Source organism: Mugil cephalus, chromosome 14 (assembly GCF_022458985.1).
Source record: "Mugil cephalus isolate CIBA_MC_2020 chromosome 14, CIBA_Mcephalus_1.1, whole genome shotgun sequence".
NCBI lineage: Eukaryota > Metazoa > Chordata > Actinopteri > Mugiliformes > Mugilidae > Mugil > Mugil cephalus.
This window is the reverse complement of record NC_061783.1, coordinates 16072744-16099688: the sequence shown is the minus strand read 5'-3', so window position 1 is coordinate 16099688 and position 26945 is coordinate 16072744. Positions and strand designations below refer to the sequence as shown.

General features: G+C 42.0%; 2 protein-coding genes across 12 annotated transcripts in view; both read left to right on the top strand.

Annotated features, from left to right (window-relative positions):
• Window positions 1–2265: 2265 nt before the first annotated feature.
• Window positions 2266–7008, top strand: eomesa (eomesodermin homolog a). 2 transcript variants are annotated; one of them, XM_047604144.1, is made up of 7 exons: window positions 2266–3694; window positions 4134–4288; window positions 4940–5061; window positions 5304–5462; window positions 5627–5688; window positions 5837–6555; window positions 6685–7008. In XM_047604144.1, the coding sequence occupies exons 1-7, from the start codon at window positions 2985–2987 to the stop codon at window positions 6696–6698; spliced, it is 1941 nt and encodes a 646-aa protein (XP_047460100.1). In that variant the 5' UTR covers window positions 2266–2984; the 3' UTR covers window positions 6699–7008. The 2 variants fall into 2 exon arrangements, with proteins under 2 accessions (XP_047460100.1, XP_047460099.1); XM_047604143.1 differs by having other exon boundaries at window positions 2267–3694; window positions 5837–7008.
• A 6961-nt stretch (window positions 7009–13969) lies between these two features.
• Window positions 13970–26945, top strand: part of LOC125019391 (sodium bicarbonate cotransporter 3-like) — a 35579-nt gene continuing 22603 nt past the window's right edge. For 9 of the 10 annotated variants that reach the window (XM_047604135.1, XM_047604141.1, XM_047604139.1 and 6 more), the window contains exons 1-3: window positions 13970–14124; window positions 24808–24889; window positions 25682–25831. In XM_047604135.1, coding sequence (XP_047460091.1) covers window positions 14056–14124; window positions 24808–24889; window positions 25682–25831 — 301 coding nt within the window. In that variant the 5' untranslated portion in view covers window positions 13970–14055. Of the gene's footprint in view, window positions 14125–18401; window positions 18608–24807; window positions 24890–25681; window positions 25832–26945 lie in introns of those variants that run through there. The other variant, XM_047604133.1, reaches the window with a different exon arrangement.

Sequence of the window (26945 nt, the reverse complement as noted above, 5' to 3'; positions counted from 1 at the left end):
AGGATCGGGAGCGTGCAGGTGCCACAGGAACAATTTTTCCGCGGAAAAAAAACAGAGCTCCGCTTAACACCATTAACCAGTGATTTGCTGATCGAGCAAGGCCCCTTTAAATAAGGGAAGCTATACGAAGGGATCGCACTAATGAGGCGTTGACAGCTCAGGTGTGAAACGCTCGACTTCGGCTGGAATACAAATGCAGCTCCCTTTGAACTATAGGTGTGCTCACTGAGCTAGAATGAGCCCGTAGCGACGTCGAGTCAAGAGAAAAGGAGAAAGATTCCTTCAAAATGAAATACACCTCTCTGTGTTTCTGTTTCCTAACTTTCTTTTCTTTTTTTTTTTAAATATTGCCTTTTATCTCCCAACAATAAAATCATTTGGGATTCGTAGGAAAATAGGGGTCTGCAACTGCTCCTCATCTTTATTTCGCCAAAATGGAATTACAGTAACCCTATTTGACAAAAAAAATCCCTCAGCTTCACTGGCATCATTTTACATGTTTCTCAGAGGAATTGCATTTGTTGCAAAGCGCAGACATAAAAAAAAAAGAAAAAAAAGGGAAGTGATTGGTGAAAATCAGGATTTAGTTATGCTGTAGATAAGTGAGATCCTCTGTTGGGAAACAGGTCACCGCAAATAATAGAAGGGCCTCAGAATAATTTGGAGAAGAAAAAAGAAAAAGAAAAAAAATAGGCTATGTCAGTTGTCAAATGTCTGGTGTTTAAGTGTCCTTGCAGCAGTCTGGGAAGGGTCTCGGTTTTGATTGACAGACCGCGTGCTGTATGCATGTATGCTCTGGTCCCCTGATGGCCCGATCTCCAGCATCTCTGTCCCATTTATGACACCAGCCAATCTGCCTCCAGCCGAGATTCTCCCTCAGCTTTTCACAGATTTGTATCCCCATTTTCCCCAAATTCATCTCACCCCCTTTACCCTCCCTCCCCCAACACCCTCCCCCCTCCCAAGCCCCTCCAGCTTTCTTTAAGACTCACACGTGCACGAACTGCCCACACACAAGCACGGGCGCGCACACACACACGCACACACAGATGCAAACACAGAGTTGAGTTGAAGATGATGTAAAGTGAGAAACGAGTGGAAAAAGTGAGAGCTAACGGCCTGCTGTGTGCTGATCCCTTACAGTGTTAAGTTACTTTAATATAAGCGGCGACGGGGACGTTACCCAGTGTCCCGGTCGGTCACTAGAGAGCGCTGTCTGCTCGTCACCGCCGAGGAAGCCCTTTAACATTGGGCCTGGATGCACTGCAGCGATTGTTGCGCGACATGTTTCTCTGATTGTGTCTGGTTTCGGCAGCTTTTGATCTCTCTCTCTCTTGCTTTTTCGCAGGCATCATACGCTATATATTCAGATGCTGGGTTTTGCTTTGTGTTCGTTCGAAATTAACACCTCGCAAATGATAATCATATCGCTTCTTCTTCTTCTTTTTATTTTTTTTAATTTAGTCGTGCCTCCGTCGATGTTCTGCAGGTATGCGTGCAGAGTTTTGCAAAGCAGTGCGTTCTTCCTCTATATCTGACAACTGTAGCGTCCCTTTATTTAATTTGTAAGCTAAAATCAAACTGAAATGTCACATGCATGTATAAATAAAAGAAAAAAAATATTTATAGTTGGCTTTCAGGAATCTCTTTGCCTATCAAATAAGAATATAAGAATATTATATAGCATTTATATCCTATATTGTATATTATATACCTTCTAACAGCTTTCATTTTTATTTTATTTTTATGGTAAATTAAAATAGATTAAGAGATCTGAACTGTTTAGGATTTTATTGTAATCTCTCAGAAATAAATCATGTTTGTGTTATTTCCCAATTGCTCAAAAATGGAACGTTAATTTTTAAATTGTAAGAAAGAAAAAAAACTGATAAAAGAAACAAAAATATTAGCTGTTTTTATTATTATTTTTTGTTTGTTTGTGCTGCAAAGGGACTGGAAATGACACGATCGCAATAGAAACCAACTTTTTAGTTTTTTTAATTGAGAAAAAAACGTGGGAGAAAAAAAGAAGTAACTGTCTAACTAATTTTACGTTTATCTTTACGATCTGTGGGTTTGTTTTTTTAATCAACGCGAGACTCAAGAGGCCATGGAGTCCAATTATAGGAAATAAGGTGCACGTGTGATTTTTATTTCTTTATGCGTTCGCGCCGACGAGCTGGTCTTCGTGTGTGCAGTTATTCTTTTTCTTTTCTTTTCTTTTTTTTTTTTGTTGGGAGGATAAGTCTTGTGAGGTGAGAGCGTGCACGCTACAAGGCTACATATGAATGCGTATTTTGGTGCTGCTGTTGCTGTTGCTGTTGCTCGGTGGCTTGAAACCGAAGCGCAAAAAAGATTAGATGTGATTGTGCGTGCGCCATGAGAATTGCAGAACTTGTGAAACGCGACCACTTTTGATCATTTCCTGTTTAAAGTGCGAGGGAAATGTAAAGAATTTCTTCGTGTTGCTTTGGAATGTGATTCGTTTATTTTCTACAACAAGTTTCAAGTTAATTTAGTTTTTTCTTTTTTGGACAGAAGACATTAACTTATGGATGTAAACCGAGTGGCGATATTACCACGTTCGTCAAATCCACGTGTGGTATAAAAAAATAAAAAAAACAACAACCTTTCTCTCCGTATTATTACCACCACATACTTTTTAATTGAATTAGACTCTTGCGGTTATTGGCTGTGGAGAGGGCTGGTACCCCTGTGTTCTTCTTCAAAAGCTCCTCCCCCAAACGCTTACAATCTGCTGTGTGTGTGGAGCACTCGATCTTATAAGAGCCGTTGAACATCTCATGTCCAGCCCATAATCTGATCTGAAAATCTGTAGATGAGGACAAGGTTTTAACCTCCCATCATTCGTAAAGGAGGGAGGCTGCAGAGACAGAGACAACCCGGGCGCCGGTGGCAGCTCCTTAGCTGAGATTCACTCTCTGGACTCTTGAATTTCCTATTTATTGCACGATCTGAAAACAATGCAGTTAGAGAACATTCTTCCCAGCGCTAGCATCAATTTACCCAAGACCTTTTACAATCTGTCCTCGACGGACAGTGCCAACAACAGCCCGAGGCCGGCGTCGCAGCTCGACTACCAAGAAGTTGACCGGACGGAATCAGAGTCTAGCAGCGCGCCTAAGAAATATCTGAGCGGGGTGGGAAACGGGATGCTCGGAGAAGGAGAGGGGGACACTTTCACTAAAGCCGGGCCCGATGGGAGGAAAGGCTCCCCGGTGCTGGGCGAGGACGAGTTGACGAGCGGTCGGCGGTACAACATAGACGAACTTGGCTCTGACAGATACTTCATCTCGTCGTCCCAGGCGAGTTCCGACATGGCAAACCCCTGTTCCCTCTTTCCATACGCAGGACAGACCGGCTCGGTGTACACCGGGTCGAGCGGCACCAGGTATCCGGCTTCACTACATTACGGATCCGTCCTGCCTCCCACGGGCTTCTCCTCGTCCTCCGTGTGCTCCGGTCGGAGTCAGTTTAGCAGCGGAGGGTACCAGTTCAGCCAGGGCCCGGGCTGTTTGTACCCCTCCTATCCCGGGACTGGGACGGGTATCGGCTCCATGTCTTTGCCGGGGTCTGTCGCCGGAGCCAGAGCGCAGGTCTATCTGTGCAACCGACCCCTCTGGCTGAAATTTCATCGGCACCAGACTGAGATGATCATCACCAAACAGGGCAGGTAAGCAAATGCTGCCAGAGCTACTAAAAGGACCGATTTACATTTACGGAATGCTTAAAATTAAATTCATCTTTACATCTGCGTGTAGCTATTATCTATTTTTATTATTATTATTATTATTTCAAGATAGGCCTACGAATGAATCGGAAATATTTACGCATGAGTAAAAATTTACGAATGCGAGCCACATATTTCTTCGGGGCTTGAGAAGTTTAAATTACAAGTTTTCGTTTTGGATAATTTTAAAATTTACAATTTCACTGCAGAATAATTACGACGCCGATGACATTTAAATGTATTTGCAATTTAATGTTGATGAAGCATTCAGTCCAAGTTGATATTTAAATGCATCCATCGTGGACATTTTATTCTTGCGGTTTATATACTTTTACGCACAACTAATTAGTTCTTTCCGTTTTTCCCTTTCCCTCCCCTCCAGACGGATGTTCCCATTCCTCAGTTTCAACATCACTGGACTCAACCTCACGGCCCATTACAATGTCTTTGTAGAAATTGTTTTGGCTGACCCGAATCACTGGCGCTTTCAGGGCGGCAAGTGGGTCACTTGTGGAAAAGCAGACAATAATATGCAAGGTGAGTTTCAGAATTAACAAAGTCACCTTTGGCACCGATAGATGTGTCTTAATGCTTACATTAATCGAAAAAGAAAGAGGTTGTGTTTGGAAAGAAAAAAAAAGCTTCTGGGCTAAAACAGTCAGCTGTGAATCTATTCATATTTTTTGTTATTTCCAAACTAATAATTTAAAATTCTTCAGTCATTAGTAAATTATTTCTTTTTGACATGTTGCAGTTGTCTTATTTTATTTGAATGCAGTAATGGTTAAAAAAAAAATGTCAGGTCACCTCGGGAGCCAGCTAAAGTGTGAAATTACTGCTTAAATGTGTGTTTGAAATGACTGCGACGCTAAAGAGGAACAGCTCACATTTGACATTTTAAATATTATAAGCAAAATAAAGGGACATTTGTTAGATTTGTTTTCATTATATTATAATTGAAAGGGTATTTTAAAAAAAACTCTTGAACCACTATGAGATAAAAAAAAATAAAACAGAAAGAAACTTAAAATCAAATCAGTCATATTTTGTTTTTAATTAGTTAATTTATTTCTGAGCTGACATGATTAGAAGAATAATCTCTCTTGGACACGGTTTTATTATGTGCACATTTTTGCTTTCGTCTTTTTTTGTTTGTCACATCACTAATCTGACTCATTTTAATTTTAGGAAACAAAATGTACGTTCACCCTGAATCTCCAAACACTGGTGCTCACTGGATGAGGCAAGAGATCTCTTTCGGCAAATTGAAGCTGACCAACAATAAAGGGGCCAACAACAACAACACACAGGTTGGACACTGATTCTTGACGTGTTTTGTGTATGAATGGGCCAGTTTTTCCAACACTGCTTCATCAACCTGTTCAGTATATTTTTAAGCATTCATCCGAATATAAGGACCCAGAATACTTGCTTTAATTTCAACATTCGTCAACAATTTCCCATTTTAGCTGAGTGAGATAAGGCATGCAGCTGATGGCATGCAGTTTGACGTGTGCAGCCTTGTGCTTACCGACCATTTCCTGTTCTTCAGATGATAGTCTTGCAGTCGCTTCACAAATACCAACCACGGTTGCACATCGTGGAGGTGACAGAAGATGGAGTGGAGGACATGAGCAACGAGTCCAGAACTCAGACGTTCACCTTCCCAGAGAACCAGTTTATTGCCGTCACAGCTTATCAGAACACAGATGTAAGCTTTTTTTTTTATTATTTGTCCCTGTTGCATTTAGAATATTTGCATTTTAAGTTCAGGTTAACACGCATATTTAAATTTTATGTATCATTTCAGAGATAAGGCTTGTATTTAGATGCACCACATTCATTTGACTTTTTTTTTTTGTTTGTTTGTTTCAGATCACACAGCTGAAGATTGATCACAACCCATTTGCAAAAGGCTTCCGGGATAACTATGACTCGTAAGTGTCTTGCACTTTAAACAGTGTGAATGCGGCTTTTTCCTTTTTCCTGTGGCTAACTTTTTTTTTTTTTTTTGATGTTGTTGCATGCATGTGTTAGGCTTGGAGTTTAACATTTTCTTTTTTTTTTTTTCTTTTTCTTGAACAGAATGTACACGGCCCCAGAGAGCGACAGGCTGACCCCGTCCCCTACAGACTCCCCACGCTCCACTCAAATCGTGCCCGGGGCCCGATACGCCATGCAGCCTTTCTTTCAGGACCAGTTTGTCAACAACCTGCCTCAGAACCGATTCTACACAGGCGAGCGGGCCGTACCCCAGACCAACAGCCTCCTCTCCCCTCAGAGCGAGGACGCCAGCGCGGCTGCCTCTGCCCAGCGCTGGTTCGTCCCGCCAGTCCAGCAGCCGGGCTCCAACAAGCTGGACCTGTCATACGAGAACGACTATTCCACCAGCAGCCTGCTGTCGTACGGCATCAAACCCCTGTCCCTGCAGACGTCCCACGCCCTCGGCTACTACCCAGACTCGGCCTTCGCTTCCATGGCCGCGGGCTGGGGCACTAGAAGCTCTTACCAGCGCAAAATGACCACGGGCCTGCCCTGGTCCCCTCGCCCGAGCCCCCCAGCGTTCCCCGAGGACCAGCTGGGGGCCACTAAAGAAAAGCTGGCTGAGGAGAACGCGCCGCCGGCCTCAACTTGGATCGAGACGTCCCACTCACTGAAATCAGTGGACTCTTCTGATTCTGGTGTGTACTCCATGGTGTGCAAGAGACGCAGGATGTCCCCCGGGGCCTCAAGCACAGAGAACTCCCCAACCATCAAGTGTGAGGACTTGACAACGGAGGAGTACAACAAGGACAACCCAAAAGGCATGGGTTATTATGCATTCTACACAAGCCCCTAAGACTGTATTTATTTAAGCTAAATATAAATTCTTTTCTTTTATTATTGAGTGCTCTCCATTCCTTGTTAATGTCTTTTTTCTCTTTTCTCTAAAGGTGCCAAAGCTTAGTGTTCCCCCCAAGCAAGCTGCACAAGGTTATTTTCCCAGGCCAGCCCCTCTCACATACCTGAGCAGAAACATGCATAGTGATTGTTGTTTTTGACAAAAAAAAAAGAAAGAAAGCATGTCCCATTTAATTCCTTTTTATTTTTTAAAACTTTTTTTTTTCATTTTAACAAATGGGATTTTCTCCCCTCCCCCTGCGTATTTAAGTCCTTTTTGTTGTACAGTATTCGTGCACTTTAGAATGTGATGTATCTTGTACAAATTGTCTTCATGGAGGTGTTATTAAATGGATAATAAAACAGCTTTTCATAAAGCATTGTCCAAATGTCTTTCTGAGAATATTTCGTTTTGTATGTTTGTGTCATGTTAAGCCGGGCCAGTGGCAGTTCTTAGATGATGTTCAGCTGTGAATAAAACTGTAGAAAGGGATTTTACACTGGCAGAAAATGCAGGAAATAAAACAGTCGTTGCATTAGAGCCGTATCCTAAAGTCATTTGTTCTTAAGAGGTGAATAATAACTCTATTTTATTGCTTGTAGTGGAGGTGGTGAACTTTGGCCTTTAAAATAAATGGCCGTGTGTGGAGTGTTTTCAGCAGATATAAAGTATAAATTCCACCTTGCATCTAAATAAGATGCCTTTTATTTTATTTGCATTTTATTAGAGCTGTTATTATTTACACTGTTATTATGCAATGTGAACTTAAAATTAGGAGGAATACATATGACCATTCATTAAACTATGGCTGCTTTAAAACTCTCGGTCCGTCCCGCTAATAATTTTTTCATAATCATTTATATAGTGTCAAAATACACAGTATCATAGCAATAGCATAAAATAAAGAGGACATGGGGAGACGTGGTGTCAAAGCTGCTTTAAGAGTGTACTAAGAAAGCATTTTCATGTTGTTCGTTAAGTAGGAAGTAGAAATTCTCAGAACCCACTGCGGTTTGTGCATATAAAAGCTGAGCAATCCCTCATGCAACAAATAAGTGTTACAAGGCAGCACCGCCGCTCCCAATCCAAGTGAGCAAAGTGTGATTTAAATATGAGATTTACAAGTCGTACATGACATTATTCACAACACAGACCCAATTAGGTGAAAAGCACACAAAAGCAGATAGTCCTACTATTCCTTCTGTTGTTGCCATGGTGTTTTCACACCTTTTATCATTTAACGGAGTAATGCAACTGCAGGCGAGGCTTAAATACGTAGAAGATATGAAAACGGGCGGAATGGAAAGTGGTCCGTCAACCATCCATGTAAGGGCAATGTTCAGCTCAACACCTCTATTTATACTGTACATCTATGGCCTCTCCAAAAGCGGATTAGAGAAGATAAAATCCATGAAAAGAAAAGTCATAATATTCACACAGTGACTGCTTGGCTCATGTTCTCGGCACCTGTTTTTCTTCGCCGAAAATACTTCATCTCCTCCCCCATAAGGACCCCAATTTGAATTGATTTACATACTCGAATTCTAATTAATTCTGTTGTCAGACTCCTTGACAAAGTGAGGAGTCTGACTAACTCCAATTAACACCTCCTAACAAGGTAGAGTGCTTGATTGCCCCGGCCTCTCAGGAAAGCTGTAAGAAAAAGGCTCTTGGGGAGGAGGGGGGGGGGGGGTGGCGTTCGGGCCTGGAGAATAAAAATGTTTGCACTTGTGCATGTCAGCAAATTGTATTTCCAAGCATCTGACATTGTTTTTCTTCTCCGTTTCATGTTGTCTTGACCTTTGAATGCAAGCTGTTGTGAGGCGCAGAATAGCAGGAAAGATTATAACTGGGCAACCACAACAACCGTGCTCAGTAGAAAGGACGGTTGCACGAGTGTGTGATTAGCTGATACAAACGAAGAGAAAGATCATCTCTAACTTTCCGGCTTTCCAAAGCAACTTCTTGAGCTCGGCAAAGTTTGATGCTTTGCAGCGCTCGTTTGAGATATTCCTTGGGAATGACTGTGACTCTGGTTGTATGTGTGTGGTTGTTGCATATGCCCCAAATATGGCCTAAATGTCACTAATAATACAAATATGCATGTTTGTGCAATACTAATGTAATTTTGCTATCATCCTACCTGTGTATGACATCAAAGTCGTACACAGTGGCAAGTAGCTCTAACCCTAACCCTAACCCTAAACCAAGGAGGGTATTTTTCCTGTAATGGTCTCTGTTCACTTGTTCCCAACACATTTTAGAATTAATCTTAAGATTTTGCCTGACAATTACCAAACTGCTCTGTCTCCATTTTTATTTTTCTGATCGTCTACAACCACATCTCCCATTACGGTCACTCATGTCTGCCTTCTGAAGAATACTGAAGCCCATTCTTTGTCGTTAATTCGGTTCCAAAGCTGTCATTTTTTAGAGTGCGTCTTAATTTAGCACGTGGAATTTAAACTCCTTTTAAATTTGCTTTAAATTTGCTTAATGACTTCACTTGACATCACTTGTCTTCCCGTTGGAGCTCGTTAAAATATTCTCTTTTTTTAAAAAAAAATTTCCACAATTTCACAACTTAATAACAGGTGATTCTTGGCAGCGCCCGACAACTCCAAAGATCCTAGCAACAAGTCGATGGACTGTGTCTTCCTCAACCATTCATGCAAGAGGTGCAGCAATCAATAGACACCTCTACAGCATGCTTCTGGAAATTCAGCCCGTGTTAACTTAAAGGAGATATGCGCATTGGGATAAGACCTGAAGAATTGACTTCTGTGTTCCGCTCTTGTCAACATTGCTAACAATAACCTCAATAATCGACTGGACTTTGGCTGTTGCGTCAGTGAAACGAGGCCCAGCAGGCTGTGGAACGCGTCGGCGAAAGTTCTCTCTTTCTTGCCTCATGTGTACAAGTGAACCGTCGCATGTCTTTGCCCTTCCCTCAGGCCGTCTCTTGGCGACCACGTCGAGAGTTCATGTAAGGAAGGCTACGGAGATATTGTACCCAAGGAGGGCTGACATCTAAACACAGATGAAGGCCCGGGGCTGTTTCCTCACCTTCAGTCACACACTATTACTGCTCTCACTGACTAAATGCAGCCGGGGGCAAGCATCGTGTGTCTGGGTCAAGATATTTTGGACGCCCCCTTTTAGAAAGCAACAGTCAGGCACAACTGAGATAGAAGCAATTATGTTTCCTCTTCACACCATATTTCCTCTTTTGATGTGTTGATAAATGTCACCTCTGTTAAATGATTATCAAGCCAGTTAGAATTACTGTAGAGTCGTTCCTCGGGGACTGCTCGAGTCTCATATGGCCACTCTGCGGCTTTGTGATGCATTCACGCGTGATCTGGTTAATCACTTTTATTTTACCAAAACGGTTTGACTTCTTGAGGTTAATGTCATTATCCGTTTTTTTTTTTTTTTTTTTTAAACAACACACGCTGTTTCCTCTTTGGTTTCTCTTTGAACGCCGAGTTCCGCACCAGAACCAAGCTTAGTTTGCTAAAGATTTAGCACAACAAATTCTTTGGAGGCAGTTCCTGTCGTGGAGTATTTGGTTTTTATTTCTTATGAGCATGTGTTCTCCTTATTATTAAGTGGAGGTCACAGGCATCAACGGCCTAATGATGCTGACAAAGCCTCTATATTTAGCTCGCCCCAGGTGCTCGTGTACGCGACACAATGCTTAATTTGGTTCACCGCCTCCTTTGGAAGTGGCCCGTCAGCAGCGGACGGGGTGGGTGGGTCGACTACTGTACGGGTGTAATGCTCACAGGTCTGTTGGAGTGAAACCCTGGTGTGAGATGAGTCTCAAGTTAGCGGGGCCACAACTGTTTGGAGAAGGGTGCTGAGTGTTGGCAGGGAGCACGGAGGTGAAAGGAACTGGAGGCGCAGAGGGCCTCGTGTCGGTGCCCTCAGACGCCGTGTGCAGCACGCAGGCAGGGCCCTCGCTCACTGGTGCATGGATAATGCTGGAGAGAGTATCCTGCGGCTAAGCTGCACTTAACAGCACATTGATTTCAAACCCCTGTGTTCCCTCTGGAGGGCAGTGGAACGCACCTCAACAGGCCGGACCCCCACCCTCTCCTTCCCTCTTCCCACCTTCTTCGCCTGATCACGACCACCATTTACCATCCCCTACCCCTCCCACCATCTACCCATCCCTGTGTCGATTTGGGTACACCATGCTGGTCACTGGCCTCTACGCCCCCCCTTCTCCTCCTCCTCCTCCTCCTCCTCCTCCGAGAGTCCCAGAAGAGTTGAACACGATTCAGGGGCACTGAGGCTCCCACAAGACCCCGGCCTTGAGAGCAGTGTTCGGGGTAGCGCGTGCAGAGGCAGTCGAGCGGAAAAGATCTGTGGTCAAAATCAATGCATTGGCACTTTGACGGAGCGCTCCAACAGATTTGGGAATTTCACATTCTCTTCCTTCTCTCCTGGCACCCTCAGAAGGCCTCACCACTGGAGAAAAACAACATCCACTAAGCCTTCTGGGAAAGAGGGACTTTAAATTTCTGCAGCTTCCGGCACAAAACATAGCACAGTCAATATTCATTTTGTGTCTCGTGACTAACATGTTCCGCCTTCTGATCCATCACTTCTCACATGCTTCAACTAAAAATAACATCAGATGTAATGCAGTTGTGCGTTTAATATGAAATATCTCCGTTTTCTCTCCAGCAGTAAGTTAAACATGGATTCCTGTCTTTTTCTTTTCCGAAGCTCTGAGAGAGAAAACTTTCTTTCTCATCATCACCACACCTTGCACTCTGCATCTCTTTACATGAGTCCCAGCACAGGTGGATGCCAGTGTGGTGCTTCTTCCACTTGTCTAACTTCTGACTCATCTCCCAGCTGCATTATAGCATTGCATGTTTCAGGAGCAGTACACAGCACACTTCTTTGTGCGCTAATGGGCTCTCAGCATCTTTAAGACTCGGGGTACAATTAAGAGGTGATAGTTTGATCTCCCACCTCGCAGTTCTATTTCTGAGCTGCCGCGTGATTATGCCGGAGGTTGATGGGCGGGTGAGGAACGCGCTCTATTTAAAGGAAGACACCCATGAACTCTTCTGAAAGAGCCGACTTCTTCTGCAGTTTGCACCTGTCTGATTTTTATTCTGACTGTACTGTTTTACGTTATGGGCTCGTGACATGATCGCCAAGTGGTTATGTAATAATGCACATGACTGAGGAGTGTAATTGCTGCGTAAATTGGATTCAGTGTGTACTAAATGGATGTGGAACACTGTTTGAAATTGTCTGCCAGGGCCGGATCATAAAAGGTAGCTGTACAGGCCAAGATTGGTCTATCATTATCTAACTATTTTACAAAATACCTCTAGAATATTTTGATTTCACTTATATATAATATTTTATTTATGATTTAAATAAGAAGAATACAACGTAAGAGAACCACACGTATATCCTATAAAGACTGAATTAATGTTTGTTATATCTGGCAGCCAACTCCCGCCTTAAATTATGGAAGAGAATTGTTTGATACAGCAGTGCCATCTCCTGGTAAATACGAGTTATTACACATGAGCGCTATCAGATCAGAAAATAAATCATAATAGGATTAAAGGTGACTGCTCGCGCGCTTGAGCCAAGAGGTTGTGGGATTAGAAGGATTTAATGTCAACTTTGTGCAAATACTTTATATTGTATTACATCTTACGGAGCTAAAACTAAATCTCGTTGCACTGTTCAACTTCTGTACAGTTCTGCAATGGCAATAAAGATTATTCAATTCGATTCTGTTTTTACTGATCATACAAAGGTTGATTGATTATATTGCATTTCAAAGCAAACGTTTAGCTTTTACGGAACATCTAAAATGACTTATGTAGACTTATGTATTATAAAGTTAACATGTGAGGATCTGTTAGCATAGTCATCATTCTTTTTACCGTATGTATACTGACCACATACCGTCCTTGCAGTCATTGCAACTCGTGATCATGCATTAAACTGTTATGTTCTAATCATTTTGACGTGATTAATAATACGATGTGATACTTCTGTTGTTATATTGTTATACTGAAAAAAAAGAAAAGAAATCTGAAGTCCATAACGAAGAAACAGTGACCTCTGCAGGTGATTTAGGTTCCTTCAGGGCACAGCCACTTTTCCACATTCACATAGGTTTTCTGAGGACACAGCACAGGAGTTTTAAAAATCACACGTCTCAAACCTCGAACTTCCTCTGAGCTAATAACAAGCAGCCAGCTAACTGCATTTTAACAAGACTAAATTTGTCCAAATTCACACTGAATAGTACATTCTCTCCTATCACATTTACGGAAGAATGATGTTAAAATACAGATCTCCATGCAATACCTTATTGATGCTTTAGTCTGTTGAGGCTGAAACTTAATCTAACTATATTCTTAATGAATGCATTCATTTGGTTTGTCAGAAACGAGAATGCTAGTTTTATTTATTGCTGTGTTGATAGGTAAAATCTAAATGTTTTTTTTGTTAACCAGAAGAAACTTCCAGAGCAAATGTTGTTTTCTTGTAGGAACACCAGGAACAATTTTGCATTGCTTCTATTCGTGGATGCATTGGCCTTACTGATTTCTTATCTTATCATTACTGCAAAGTCCTCAGTGGAGTCTGATCCGTCATTGTCAAGTCATTGTTATTGAAAAGTTCAAGATACATAAACAGTAGGAGGTTTGTATGATTTAAATGGGAATCTGTTGAGATTAGGGTTCAGAAGAACTAAAAGTACCATATATAGTTAATGTCACTCATTTGTGACATATTTTCTTTCAACTTTATTCAAAACATTTGAACTATGCCAGATTGTCTTCATGTAAAACTTGCTGATATCGCTATTTCTTTGTGTTGTTATTTAATGTTTACTTCTCCATTTCTTACATGCACTGTCCTTAAACTATATGCTGTTCCAACACTGCAAATTTCCCCAGTGTGGGATAAGCAAAGTTATTATTTTGCCTTGTTTATAAATGCATTTTATTTCTCTTATCATTTTCAGTTTATGTACATGCATAAATAATTAATACATAATAATTATTTAGGGCCTCATTATATTGTGATAGTGATAGATAGTGATAATGATATTAGACTTTGTCCGTCATTCCTACAGTCTTCCTAATATGGTGCAAAACATAAAACAAAACACAAAAAGCCCGCTTGGGTCTTTATGGGAACAGGGAACCAGACTCCACCCACATCATGACGTAATTAATGTTGATTGGCTGAGAGCGCCAGGACTTGACAGCCTATTGGCAGTCAGTCGTGTCAATCATTTTTAGAGGCGTGTCTTTTGCCGCGTTGTTAGGAAAAGCACAGCCAGTCTCCCCCCCCTCCTCACTCTTAACATAAGTGTCATCCGGCCCGATCTTATCATCAGCCGGCAAAAGAAAAAGCGCTAACGATGAGGAGAACACCACCGGCAGGTGAAATGGACGAACCGTCAGAGCAAATGAGACCCCTTCTGAGAACAGTAAGTAACGCGTACCGACAAACAGCCGCTGTAGACTCACGTCTCCTTTGTCTGGGTTTTTCCCCTTGTTTGCCAAGCAACCGTACAAGTACAAGGGATGCTTGGGAGTCAGACTCTGTGAGACGCGACCCCGGCGACTTGCTATTGTTAGCTGGCTTTCTACTTTCGGACACGTGGCTTGGCTGTAAGTTGTTTTTCAAGCCCCCCTCGGTAAAGTCAGCGAAAGCGTTTATCCGAGTGTCCCTTCCAGACGAGCGTGTTTCCTTAACCGGCTTTCAGCTGCCTAGCTCGTCTTTATTTGTTTCCATGTAGCCATTGCTAATAAATTAGCCGGGCACGAGTCAGCCCTGTCACGTTAAACGGGTGTGTGTCCCCGTTAGTGAGTTTGGGAGGGTTGACCATTAGTCTGTGAACTTTAAAAAACAAAAACTTAAAACGTGCTCGTAAAGCAGATGTGAGAAGCCTTTTCGTGGGTCTGACAGAAGTTTATAAGTCTTATAGTTCAGGGGTGTCAAACTCATTTTAGTTTGGGGGCCACATACTTCCCATTTTGATCTCAAGGGGGCCTAACAGCATAATAACCTATAAATAACAACAACTCCAGACTCATTTGTTTTGGTGCCAAAAACAGGTAAGTTAGGGGAATGTTTACATTTGATAAATTGTCCTTCAAAAGAAATTTCTTACACACTTGCACATTGCTGTCTGCTGTTTAGTCCTGCAATGCACATTAATAAACGTTAACTTTAAAAGCCGGAGCTAAAAACAGTGGCTAAAAACAGTGGCTAAATTAGGGACGGCAGTTATCTTCATTTAGTCTTCTGTGTTATTTTTGCACATTGCATATTCGTGCTGTGTTAGCCAGATTAGACTGTGACTGCCTGTGCTTCTGGCTGTATGTTTGACACCTGCGGTACAGTCGATCTGTAGCCGACTTCACCATTTTTTATTCCCTCAGGTCCAACAGGTTATGTGTCCCAGCCAGACGGGCTGGCGTATTTAGAGAAATAAAAGTCTCATTTGCATATCAAATACCCCCGAAATAGAGCCCTAGACAGAGTTCTGTCTGCTGCATCATTTCCATGTCAGGAAGTGCGGTGAATTTTGCTGCGAAAACTTGTGCTCCGGGAGAGGAAAAATGACCGTGTAGCTGAAAGACTCAGTGTGAGTGTGTGTGCTCCTAGTATGAGTACAGTATTACTCAGTCACATGAGTTACAGGACCAGCTCTCCTCTATGTGACGCTTGAGCTAAGTTGTGGGTGAGAGTCCCCACATCCTGTCAGTTGGGTGTAGGTTTACTGTCACCGATAGGAAGGATGAGCATCAAACACACAGCACGGCTACCGAGCCCAAAAAAGAAACTGGCTGCAGAGCTAAGTTTAAAATGCACACCGACTGTTTTGACATTAGCGCCGGTGTAGGGTTGTCCACTACTAGGTTCTGTAAGAGTGCCAAAGTACATATGTGTGTGCATGAACTAGTGTACGCATGTGAGGAAACTCAACCCCCCAGAAGTCAGCTGGGAGTGGACTGCCGGTTCCCGGTTGTGTGCTTGTTAGACTTGTTAGACTTTGATGTCATCGGTGTGTTCACTGTGACACAGTTAGTCAGTAATTCTGCTGCTCGATGCCTAATAAAGTGTCTATGTTAACGCATTTAAATGAAAATCCCAGTGAACTGGCCAGTCATTCGAGTCAGACATTCGGCTTCATTGTGCATGTTTAAAAAAAAAACAAAACAAAAAACACACAACTCTAGTTTCAACATGCTACTCTTGTTATTTCCACGCTTGCTGGTTGACCGGTCCCATTGTTAGGTTTCAAAGATGTTGCCTTCAGCTCCATACATGTGGAGGATCTCATTTAAATGGTTAGCCACAATCAGTCAGCCAGTATTTATAATTTGGTGTTTTACAGAGACGGTACAAAGAGCGCACTCATGGTACGTACAGTAAAGACACTGAGTGGCCATTGTTCTCCTGACTTTATGGTTTTGATGGTAGTCTCGGGCGATGTTTGTGGCTTTTCATGTTTCAGTAGCCGGTGCGAGATAAGTTTATGACGACTCCGTCGCATGCACGCACGTGCTAGTTTGTTGGACACATTAATGAAAACAATCGCCTTGTGATAAAACACTCCCTCAGTCTCGGCTTGATTAAGGTTATGGCGCTCAATATTTGTTAAAAATTAATGAGAGAGCTGCTGATTCGACACTGTTATCATGATTTCTTACGCCGTTTCAGCATAAACGGAACATTATAAACTTAATCAGGCTACAAATGTTAATGACTGTTATATTAATGATCAATTTTTTTATGAGAACCCTAATAAACTGGCAAGCGAGTGTGTAATATAATGGGTTAAGTCTTCACCAGAATGCCATGATAATTTGTTTATAGTGAAAGATGGTTTTCTTTTTGCTGTGTAGTGTGCTTTATGACCTCGACGTTTATTGGCTCAGCGTTATAAATAGTAACTGCACTTAATGATGTCCCTCTGATGGACTTTGTTCAGTAAGATATGAAGAATATATTTAGACTTATAAGCACACTCAACATTTTGTAAGACTACATACACTTCAGAGAGTAGGGTTGGATGTAACCCACTTTAACAATGTTTATTGAGGGAGCAGTTTTATTTGCTCTAGTCAAGGGATTCAAAACAGCAACATTCGATCGCATGTTTCTTAAGCTTGTGTGTGTCACGACAATGTAATTGAACAGATAAAACCGAGCCAAATATTGTGTAGAGTATATAAAAGCTCAACCGAGACCAGGATAACATATCAACTCATTAAGGTGGTGATTGCGGCCTCAGTCTTTGGAGGTTGTTTATGTTTTTGTGGAGGGTACTGAAATAAACTGCGATAGGTAATGGAGCTAATAAACTGAGGATTTAACCTTTGTCCACTTTGCTTTCTCTCTCGTGTGTAAAAAATCAGGAGGTGCAAGTGAAAATCTGCGTCACAGAAATTGTTTCTGTGTACCTTATCAGAAGTGGCAATTATAGCGTGGCTGTATTAGATTAGATTCGATTGAACTTTATTGTCATTACACATGTTAAAGTACAAGACAATGAAATGCAGTTAGCATCCAACCAGAAGTGCAGAGTACGTTCATGTGAACAGATATACGTAATGGATAATTGATATGAAAACATACCAGGTTCCAGTGTGCGCGATATGCAGGATATGTTCAGATGGTACAGTATAGATAATATAAACTGTGGCAGCTGGAGCAGGATGTGTACGAACAATGCCTCACAGAAACTATATTACAGCAGGATGTATGCAAATGGTTCACGGTTCATGGTTCATGACTATAGATGTGGCGGTAGTGCAAGAGTAGCAGGATATTAGTTCTGGATAGGTTCAGCAGCGTAGTCGGGAAAATATGTGAAGGCTTTTTTCACATGTTTGACTTTTTATCTAATATCAGAAATATCAGAAAAAATGTTACTTGTATACCTAGTTCAAGCTTTAATATCTTGTGCAATTCTTGTCCACTAGAAGTCGGTTTTTGCTGCACAACACTAGTGTCTACTTAGTGTCTCCTCTAGTGATTCGTCTCAGTGTAGGTTTGGCCATTAGATGTCACTCTTTCTGTTTAATTTTATGCCCATTTCATTTGTACTATTATTAATTCTAGGTTTGATTTCACCTTTGCCTTTATGGTTTTTGGAAGCCGCGTCCACTGGGTATCTCTGACCTGGGCAGGGATACACAGTGTTTCTCTGAATTAGAAAATAGACCCTTTAATTACTGCTCGGGTTTCAGAAATATGTTCATTTGCCCTGCTCGCACAGAAGCTCTTTTTGTGGGCAGAGAACAAACAAGCCCCGGTTCTTTGTGAAATTACAGGTTGTTGAAAGACATGTTCAGCTCAGAAGCTATGACAGGGATTCTGAATGTCAAAGTCAAAGGCGTGGAGGCATTTGGAATTTTAATGAATAAACTGTGCTTTTTTTTCAATTCTTTGCGCCCTGCGAGGAATGACGAGCCCACACGTGTGCGCTTGTTTCTATTTATCCGTGTTGGGGGGGTGGCTCTTCTTTGTGACCTGAATACCTCAGCGGGTGAGCATTTGTACGTCCTCCAAATGTGTCTATGTGTGTCCTCCGTGCGGCGGCGGGTCTGCGTGTGTTTTTAAAGCTCTTGGCTGGGGCGAATAAAATATTCATGGTGGCATAGTGGGATTGGCTGCTGTGCAAAGAGCGGGCTGACGGGGTAGAGCCGAGCACTGTGTGTTCTGAAGCAGCTCTCCCCCACCTCTCTCTTCCTCCGTCTGTATAAAGAGATGAGCTGAGGAAGAGGGAACAGACCGAGTGCGACACTGTCTCTGTTAGCGCGCAGCTCACACACACACATTCTGCAACACAGATAACCAGCAGAGAGAAGGAACTGGTTAACGTAGCCTCCTGCCTTTGCTTTACGGATGTTTTAATCTAAATGGATGAACAGGGCGAAGGGGAACATGTGCTTTCGGTACGTCCGGTCTTGTGTGTGTTTTTTTGGGTGCCTAACTGTCATGATGTGAACAGACTCTGTGTGTGCATCATCAACGCCGTTGTGTTTGTGTTTCTGTCGGTTTGTCTGCTCGTGTTCTTCAGCGGGAGAGTGGAGTGGTGCCGATGAATGGGGCAGGTGGTCTGTGCATTTGACCAGAATGATAAAGGCAGAGTTGTCAGGATGGAGAGGGGATAAGGTGAAACTGGGGCTGAAGAGCTGTTGCCTTATTAGACATCCCTCTTGAAACAGAAATGTTTTCTTTCCGTCTTTTTTTTTTCTTTTTTTTTTTTTCCATGGCCGCGAGCAGCAGCAGCACGAAAAAGAGGAAACCATCACAGACACAGTTATGGCTGCTTGAAGGAGCGGGACAAGGAGAATAGGAAGGGAGAGAGGAGCTCTCCAAGAAAGGAGGAGGGGAGGGGGGGGGATTGGTCCGCCAAGGTAGCAGAATGCAAACAAGGAGCGATGTTTATTATCCAAAGTGAATTATACTCCCTACTTCCATTCAGACAACCTAAAACCAAAAATAGAGTAAGAGACAGCTAAAATCAGGTGCACATGAAGAGAACGGCAAATATTTGAGACGTGGAGGGGATATGTTTACCATTTTTGTGTATATGGGTGTGAAAGGTTGCCAGTTTGGGAGCAGTGATTACATCCACCTGTGTTATCAGTTTGTTCTTCCACTGTTTCTATCATGTGACGTTTCTTTCCAGCTCCTTAAAGTAGATGATTTAAATACAGGTATCAAGAAATGTGAGGTACAGGACACAAGTCGTGCCCTCTCCAGATATTGCAAGGCTCTTGGGTGGTAAATAATTTAATGACTAGTCAGCAATATACAGCTGCCTGCTCAAATTATGAAATGATTATCTGTGTGTGTACGCCAGTAACCCAGGATCTGCTGACACTGACGGATGTCAAGGTGTATTAAGTGAATGTTGTCAGTGTGTGTGTGATGCAGGAAGTGGGCAGGTGCAAAGATGGCAAGGTTTGTGAGGTGGAAACTGGTGAGCACTTACCGACAGGGGTTCAAACCATGAACCAGCAACTAAGAGTCGCAAGATGTGATGGAAAAAGTGTGATACGTGGAAGCTGCAGCATGTGGTACTTCATGCTAAGATCTTGGTTTCAGATGACACAGGGGGTCTTGCAGAACTCATACCTCAGTAGGTCAAGGATGTTTTGTGGCAGAACAACAAGTGACCACAGGCAATCAGTTAAAATGGAAAAAAGAAAAACAAAATGTGCAGCTGCTTTTTTGCGGAAGTAACATTTAAAACAATAAAGTACACTATAGTAGGATGTTGGATTTGGCTGGAAGATTACTGTGAACCATATAAAAATATGAATTGCACTTCATAAAGACATCCTTGCTCAAGCCCTTTTTCCATTAGGCATGGGATTTTAGCATCGTACGCAATCAGAATCTAGTATCAAATTTGTGCTCCAGTTGTTGAACGTGCACAGTAAAATGAAATACATTTCACACAGCGGCAAATATCAGCTTTTGTTTTTCTAAGTGTTCCACTTATTGGGTCTCTGTTTGAGCAATCAGACTCTTTTGGTAATTTTCAGCATGCTTGTCCACAGGAGCTGGCATAATTAGGGATCAATATAAACATCGTAATCAGCATGTAATCAATTTAGCAGTGAACCATAAACCAATCAACCAAAAGTATCTTAATATCTTATTTTTTGTTATTATATGCACAAAATATTGACATTTTTATTGACAAGATTCCTTCCTCTGTTAGAGCTGAACTACTCAAATACTCATATAGACTGATGCATCTTTACCTTATGATAATGACTTGGCTCAGATGCACGGCTGCATCATAATGTACATCTCTGCGTTAACGGCTATTTGATTGGCACTAAAATGTGTTAACGTTCTCATCCGCAGTGTGTAATTGTGCATTTGGCGATGCACGATGTAGAGATATTCAGTTATCTCAAGGGACGGGTCTCTCAGTGTGTAACACCTCTCTTACGTCAGTCCCTATTGATTGGACTAAATCCCAGTACAGCAAGGCTGGCAAAGAACTGAGATTACGGGGAACCAGGCCTGGTGCTTTGAATCACTGTCTGGCTAAAGATGCACTTGGCTCCTGTGCTGTTATTTCACTCCCATGCAAACACTCAAGTGAGGGTAACCTGCGCTAAAGTACTAAAATTACTTTTGCTGTAAACTGAAATGTTGAAATAGGGTAATTGATGAGTTGATGGGTCAAATAATTTAAATCATTTGAGCAGTTTGCCAGATAAAAGGGCTAAATATTATTATGGTTTCTAATGTTGCTACTTTAATTCTCAAAAATATCTTTGAGACAAATCGAGCAATTCAAACGTGTTGGCTTATTTTCTTGCTTGGACAATGGACGCATGGTAAAGCTTGTGTTCACTCTTAAAGGTTCATGTGAACGGCAAATCCCCACCAGTGTATCGAACCCTACACATAGTTGATCTTTACCACCTGAGCTGCTGTAAAACCCAGATCAAAGTTTCATATTCTGACACATTGACAACTGTGCCTTTTTATTGTTAATAGATATACCATAGAAAGATAGCGGAACATTTCATCCGTTGATTTATCGACGAATGTGTCCATGACGCCTGCCCTTTTACATTATATAAAAGGCAAACAATGTGTCAGCCTATCTTTATTAGCAGCTTTATTAATTATTGAGCAAGGCTTTCAGTGAGCTTTTCCATTAGTATGAGCCAGCTGTATGTAATGAATTCGAATTACTGACTGATCAATCTGGGGGCTGGGGTGGCAGGTTAAAGGCTGCTAGTGCTTTATTAAGATCCCGAGAATTCTCTTCTACCTGCAAAATTAAATCCTGTATTGCTATTTCAGGAGTGCAGCAGTTGAGTTTGACTTTTGTGCTGAGCCAGACGAGGCAGACTCGATGGGCGCTTTAGTATATTTTGTATCGTGCAGTAGATGTGGCGTACTTCTAAATGGGTTTTTTGACATAATTAAGACAAACATGAACTCACTGGACTCATATCTATTCACTGTGCAACGCACGGAAAACGAAAAAAGAACACAAGGCCACTTGACACATGGAGTGTGGCATTTTGTTGTTGCTTTTTTGTTTTTGTTTTTTTTTATACTGGGAAGATTCCACTAGAGACACATCTGTCTTCAGTCACCAGCGCTCTATTGATGTCATTATATGGAAGCTTTTCTTACTCAGCTGGCAATCCGTCTGTGCTCCGAGCCTTCCCCATTGACACTTTCCATTAAGCCCGCGACGCACAGCTGTGGCTGAGTTGCAGAAGTAGTGGTCCCCGAGGCCTGGGAACTGTGGCCGGCAGACGGGGGGTTTATTTTTGACAAAGCTATGTGACCGGTTGCATCACGCGTTTCTTAAACTGTACCAAGCGACGTCAGGTGGAGGGCACAACAGACTTTAACCCGTGCTTACATTTCACTAAAGCGTCACGACCGACACGCGTAGAATCTGTGATAGTGGACACAAACACGGCAAAATAAACAGATTTTCCTTTAGTGGTATTTTAAGAAGCTTAATAATAAGGCGATACTCACGAAGCGGGAATAGTTTCTCACCAGCTTTGTGTGCCTCGCTTGTAAACATTGGTCATGTGATTCCTACAGTATAGAGACATGAGAACTACAGCCACTAACCAAATTCCATTTTTAAACAAAGAGATGATCATTTCAGATATAAAATATGTCTGTAAATATCTTTGCATGCTGTTAATATCTGATGTTGACTCTGTAAAAACACTTTTGTTTTATGCCTTGAATGAAATTGGACATTTACCAGAATACTACTATGTACATTAGAGACTTTTATTGCCATCATTTTTTTCTACCTATATGGATTTATTTATTATCCGGTGTGACTGGTAGGCCTAAGTACTAGCTTTCCATCTGTTCTTGATTCCAGCTACACTTCCCAGGTCTTTTAGATCACAAATTTCCATGTAGAAATCGTTTCCGTTTTAGTCACCGTTGGTCAGTTTTACTCACTCTTGCTGCAGTGATGTCAGGGGAACAACTCCTACTGCTACTACTGACAGAGTCATTCCTTGTTGCTCTTCTCCCTGCGCTGAATTATTACTCCTCAGAGTGTTGTCAGAGTGCAGTATGGCTCATTATCATGTAAATCCACCGGCAACAGAGAAATCCTCACACACGCGTGCGGAACTCGCACAAACGCAATCACAAATGGCCTCATCCGTCGTACGTCGGGCACTAAGGACGATGGTTTTGGTAATGCATGTGCGGCAATTCTATCAAGTAACGCAACAGAGCAGAAGATGAACGCAGAGTACGTGCTTTCCATCAAAATGAAACTCGAGTGTGGTTAGGGGAGGTGACAGGTATATTTGGCCACGCAAGGCCCTGATATCATTCACGTATCGTGTATCCTTCCACCGTGTGACTAACATCATCACCTTTTGTTTCCACTATCTCCTGCTTGGCAGCAGTGCCGCTCTGCGATTGGCTGACGGGCTCGAACGGATCCTCCAATTGGGGGGTTGTGTTGCATCAAAGGGTTTGTCCGCTAAGCTTCAGGAAGGAGGATTTGTATTTGTTGAAATTCCGTCTCATTATGTATATCTTATATAAGACGCCAAACGTGGCAAATTTAAAAATTCACGGAAAAGTGGTCATAGATCCACAACTACTGTATGTTCTCCCATACACGCTTCAGTGTTGCAGTCACAAGACTAGCTCGCCCTCTTTGGTTTTCATACACCTTATGTGAATGTGTGTCTAAAATAAGCTTTTCCTTCTTGGTCACAATACTTTATGTTTAGTTGAAATGCACACTAATCAGACGAGCCTGTATCAGTGTGGTCTCTCTTTTAGGGGGGTTTAGAAATACAATAGATGTAGTAAGATTAACACCGCAGCTGCAAATCCCACTATTGTACCCCGCAGTGTTTCACAGGTGTCTCGGCTGACGTGAGCTGACACGCGAGCTTTGTTTTCTGATCTGGTTTTGTGGCGGCCGGCTCGTTTTACGGTGTGTGATATTACAAGATTGCGGGTTTTCTCTGTAACTATTATGGCTGTGGCCTCGAGTAACATCCGTATCATTTGCTGCGTTCCGTTCGAAGACAAACTGCGACCTCTCAAAACACACATCTTCGGTTTTCTGCCGCACGTACCGCAGTAATTGCGAGCTGCGTTTGTGTGGCAGCCTTAAGTGTGCTGTCTCTGAAGAAGCAGAGAATCACGGGAACAGTAACGACAGGGTTTCATATTTTGGGCTGAATCAGGTTCGGGTTAAGGAGATTTATGCGTGTGTGCATGTGTCTTTGATGAGGTTTAAATGTTAGAGTTATGAACTGTTAGTGCTAAAGCCCAGGGTTAGCGGATTGGTGTCATTACATGCATAGTGCTTTTAGATACTGTATTCGTTATTTCAGTCAGTGCACCACAATTTGACAAAAAATGTGGTTCGCCTTGACAGCATTACTTGTAATTGGATCATCATGGTCGATGTATCCGGGTGATAAGTAGCCAGTTATTTTTTTTATTTTTATGGGTGTATCCTACCTCTTGATGTTGCTATGAAATACAACCTTTATCGCACAGACCATAATGATGATGTTTTTTTCCAATACAGGCTAATTAGTTTGTGGGACCTGGCACAAAGATAAACCCTCATAAATTTCCAGATGATATCTTGATTCCTTATACAGTACTTGAGGTTGTTACGGTCGTAAATCTAAGTAAATTATTTTTTTCTGTGCTGTATTTCAAAAAGGAAATGAATCATCACATATTATTCAGCTCACGTGACGGCATTTTCGTCCAGATCAAAGGCTGATCTGTTTCTCTTGGCCACCACGGTCAAGTAATGTGGAAATTATCTGTTAGCTATGTGCAAAAATGCTTAATTTAAAAAAGCTTGAACACAGTGCATTGAGTCATTTAGTTGTAGGGTTAAAGTCTGAACAAAACACAAGCAGGACCGTTTATTTACCAAACCTGCAGGCAATTTTCTTGCATCTGTTGCATTTCTGTTTGGACACGTAATGAAGTGGAGCCCACGCAGCAAGATTTGTAATAATAAATCTCATTATAGCAACAAAAAGCACATCAAACATGAAAATTGAAATCAATTTGCATTTGTGAAATGAATTAATTTCTCTGCTCCTCTCTTCTCTTTTTCCACCGTTCCAAGGGTCTAGATGAGGAGGCATTAGTCGACCATGGAAAGACCAGCTTCACCACTCACACAGACTACGAAAAGGAAGACTTGGAAAGTATGTTTGAAGTCATCCAGGCTGAAATAATTTCCTCGTGCTCTTTCTGAGTGACTAAGCCTAAGATTTAAGAGAAAATTGTTCTTTCTTTCTTGTTGGTGCACGATGTCATATCCTCTTTTCAGTAATATCTCAATTTCTTGACACCGCCGAAGCCCTCTGCTTTCTGTCCAGCCAAGCTGTCTGTTTTTTTTTTTCTTTTTTCTGTCCAGTTTCATATCGTGTGTCTTGTCTCTCTCCTCTTCCCTTTCTGTCACTGCTTCTCTCCATCTGTTACACTCGCATGTATGTCACTGATGCCTTCCTCTGAGTGCCGCATCTTAGTCTAATTCCTCCTGGGTTCGTTCTCAAATCAAAGAGAGATGACTCATCTGCGAGAAATGAGTATTGGCAGAGAAGGCTGGGTGAAAATGGGGCATTTCCATTTGAGAACACTATGTGTTTGTGGCAGTCACTATAATGAGGGGAAGTAGATAATAACATTGAGTGGAAAAGTAGTGGGGTTAATAAGTTAAATGTTGTTCTCTGGTTTCCTTCAAGTAGGTAAAAGCACTCAAAAAAAAAAAAAAATGGAAAGAATTTCTTTGCCTTTAATGACGTCTGTTCCGGTAGCTGTTCTACTTATTTTATGTTTTAATTTGTCTTAAAATCTTACAATGGAGCTTTCACAGCATTTGATCTTTATTTTCTAATTCTGTTTTCCTTTCACTTTTTTTCTTTTTTCCTACTTTGAATAAAAGAATGTGCAGGTGGAAAGATGTTTGAATAGAATTTGCATCTGTCTCTTCCCAGGCCACAGAGCAGTATATGTAGGCGTTCACGTTCCTCTAGGACGGGAGAGCAAACGCAGGCATCGCCACAGAGGACACAGACATCACAGGAAGAAGAAAGAGAGAGACTCTGAAGAGGGGAAGGAAGATGGCAGGGAATCCCCCACTTATGGTAGGCCACAGTTTCCAACTTACAGCACCAAGCCTACATGCTGGAATGCCTCCAGTTTCTCAACATGTCCCTCAGTAATGTATCTTGCAGTTAGTTTGTACATTTTAACCCTTTCATACACTCATAAAACTCCCCTCAGACAAGAAACAATGTTGAACAGACTTGTGCTGTGTCCCTTTATAGCTCACTCAGTTGTTCACTCAGTAGCGTGTTACTAATCATCTTCATTTTGCATCATTGCTGTCAGCTGTTGAGTCATGCAGTGGTAATTTTGGCACTTGTAAATTGTGGCACATTGCATTGCATTGTATTGTGCCACTTGATACTACTTGTTCTGATAAATGGTAGAATTTGAATGCGCTATACTGTACAGCGACATGACAAGTGGGTCTCTGAGTCATACCTGTCCATACCTGCGTCCTTCATGCGTCTCCAAGGTGTCCAGCTGACTGCTGGCGTTCAGTTCAGTTCAGTTACCGACTACATCCGGCTAGATGGGCCCTAAAGGGACCATTCACATTTATTAAGCCAGTCTGATGGTAGACTTATTGCATCCATATTAGATATTTATTACCGAAACAAGTGAGCAATGCTTCTTGGTGGTTGTTTACTTTTACAATTGCTACCGACTGCTTGTGATCCCAATATAAACAGACTCCCAGATACGGGCGGCATTAAGTCGTAATTTGAAACCAAACCACCCTTTAACAATGCACAGATTTCAAGATTAGAGCACCCTTTTGCTGAAGCCCACTGCATTGAGTCAGACTTCAAACGTGTTTGAATAAAACATTCAGCTCTAAAAGGCATAAAAGGCCACTGTGAACCAGCCTGTGACAGACTGAAGGCTATGACATTTTAAGCGATGCGTGCGTGCTCTTTGTGCGAGAGGTTGCTCCATCACCGCAACTGAAAAAATCCAAACAATACTTTAAACAGTTTGAAGGATTAAGCTGTGCTTCCAGAAAAAGGCATCAACAAACTACCGATGACTATATATTATTGCATACAGAGGAGATCTCCACACAATGTTTCCTATGTGTTAACGGAAATTATTTCTCCATCTTTTGCTTTCATTCATCCTGTTTCTGCATCCCCGTGGTGTTATATATAT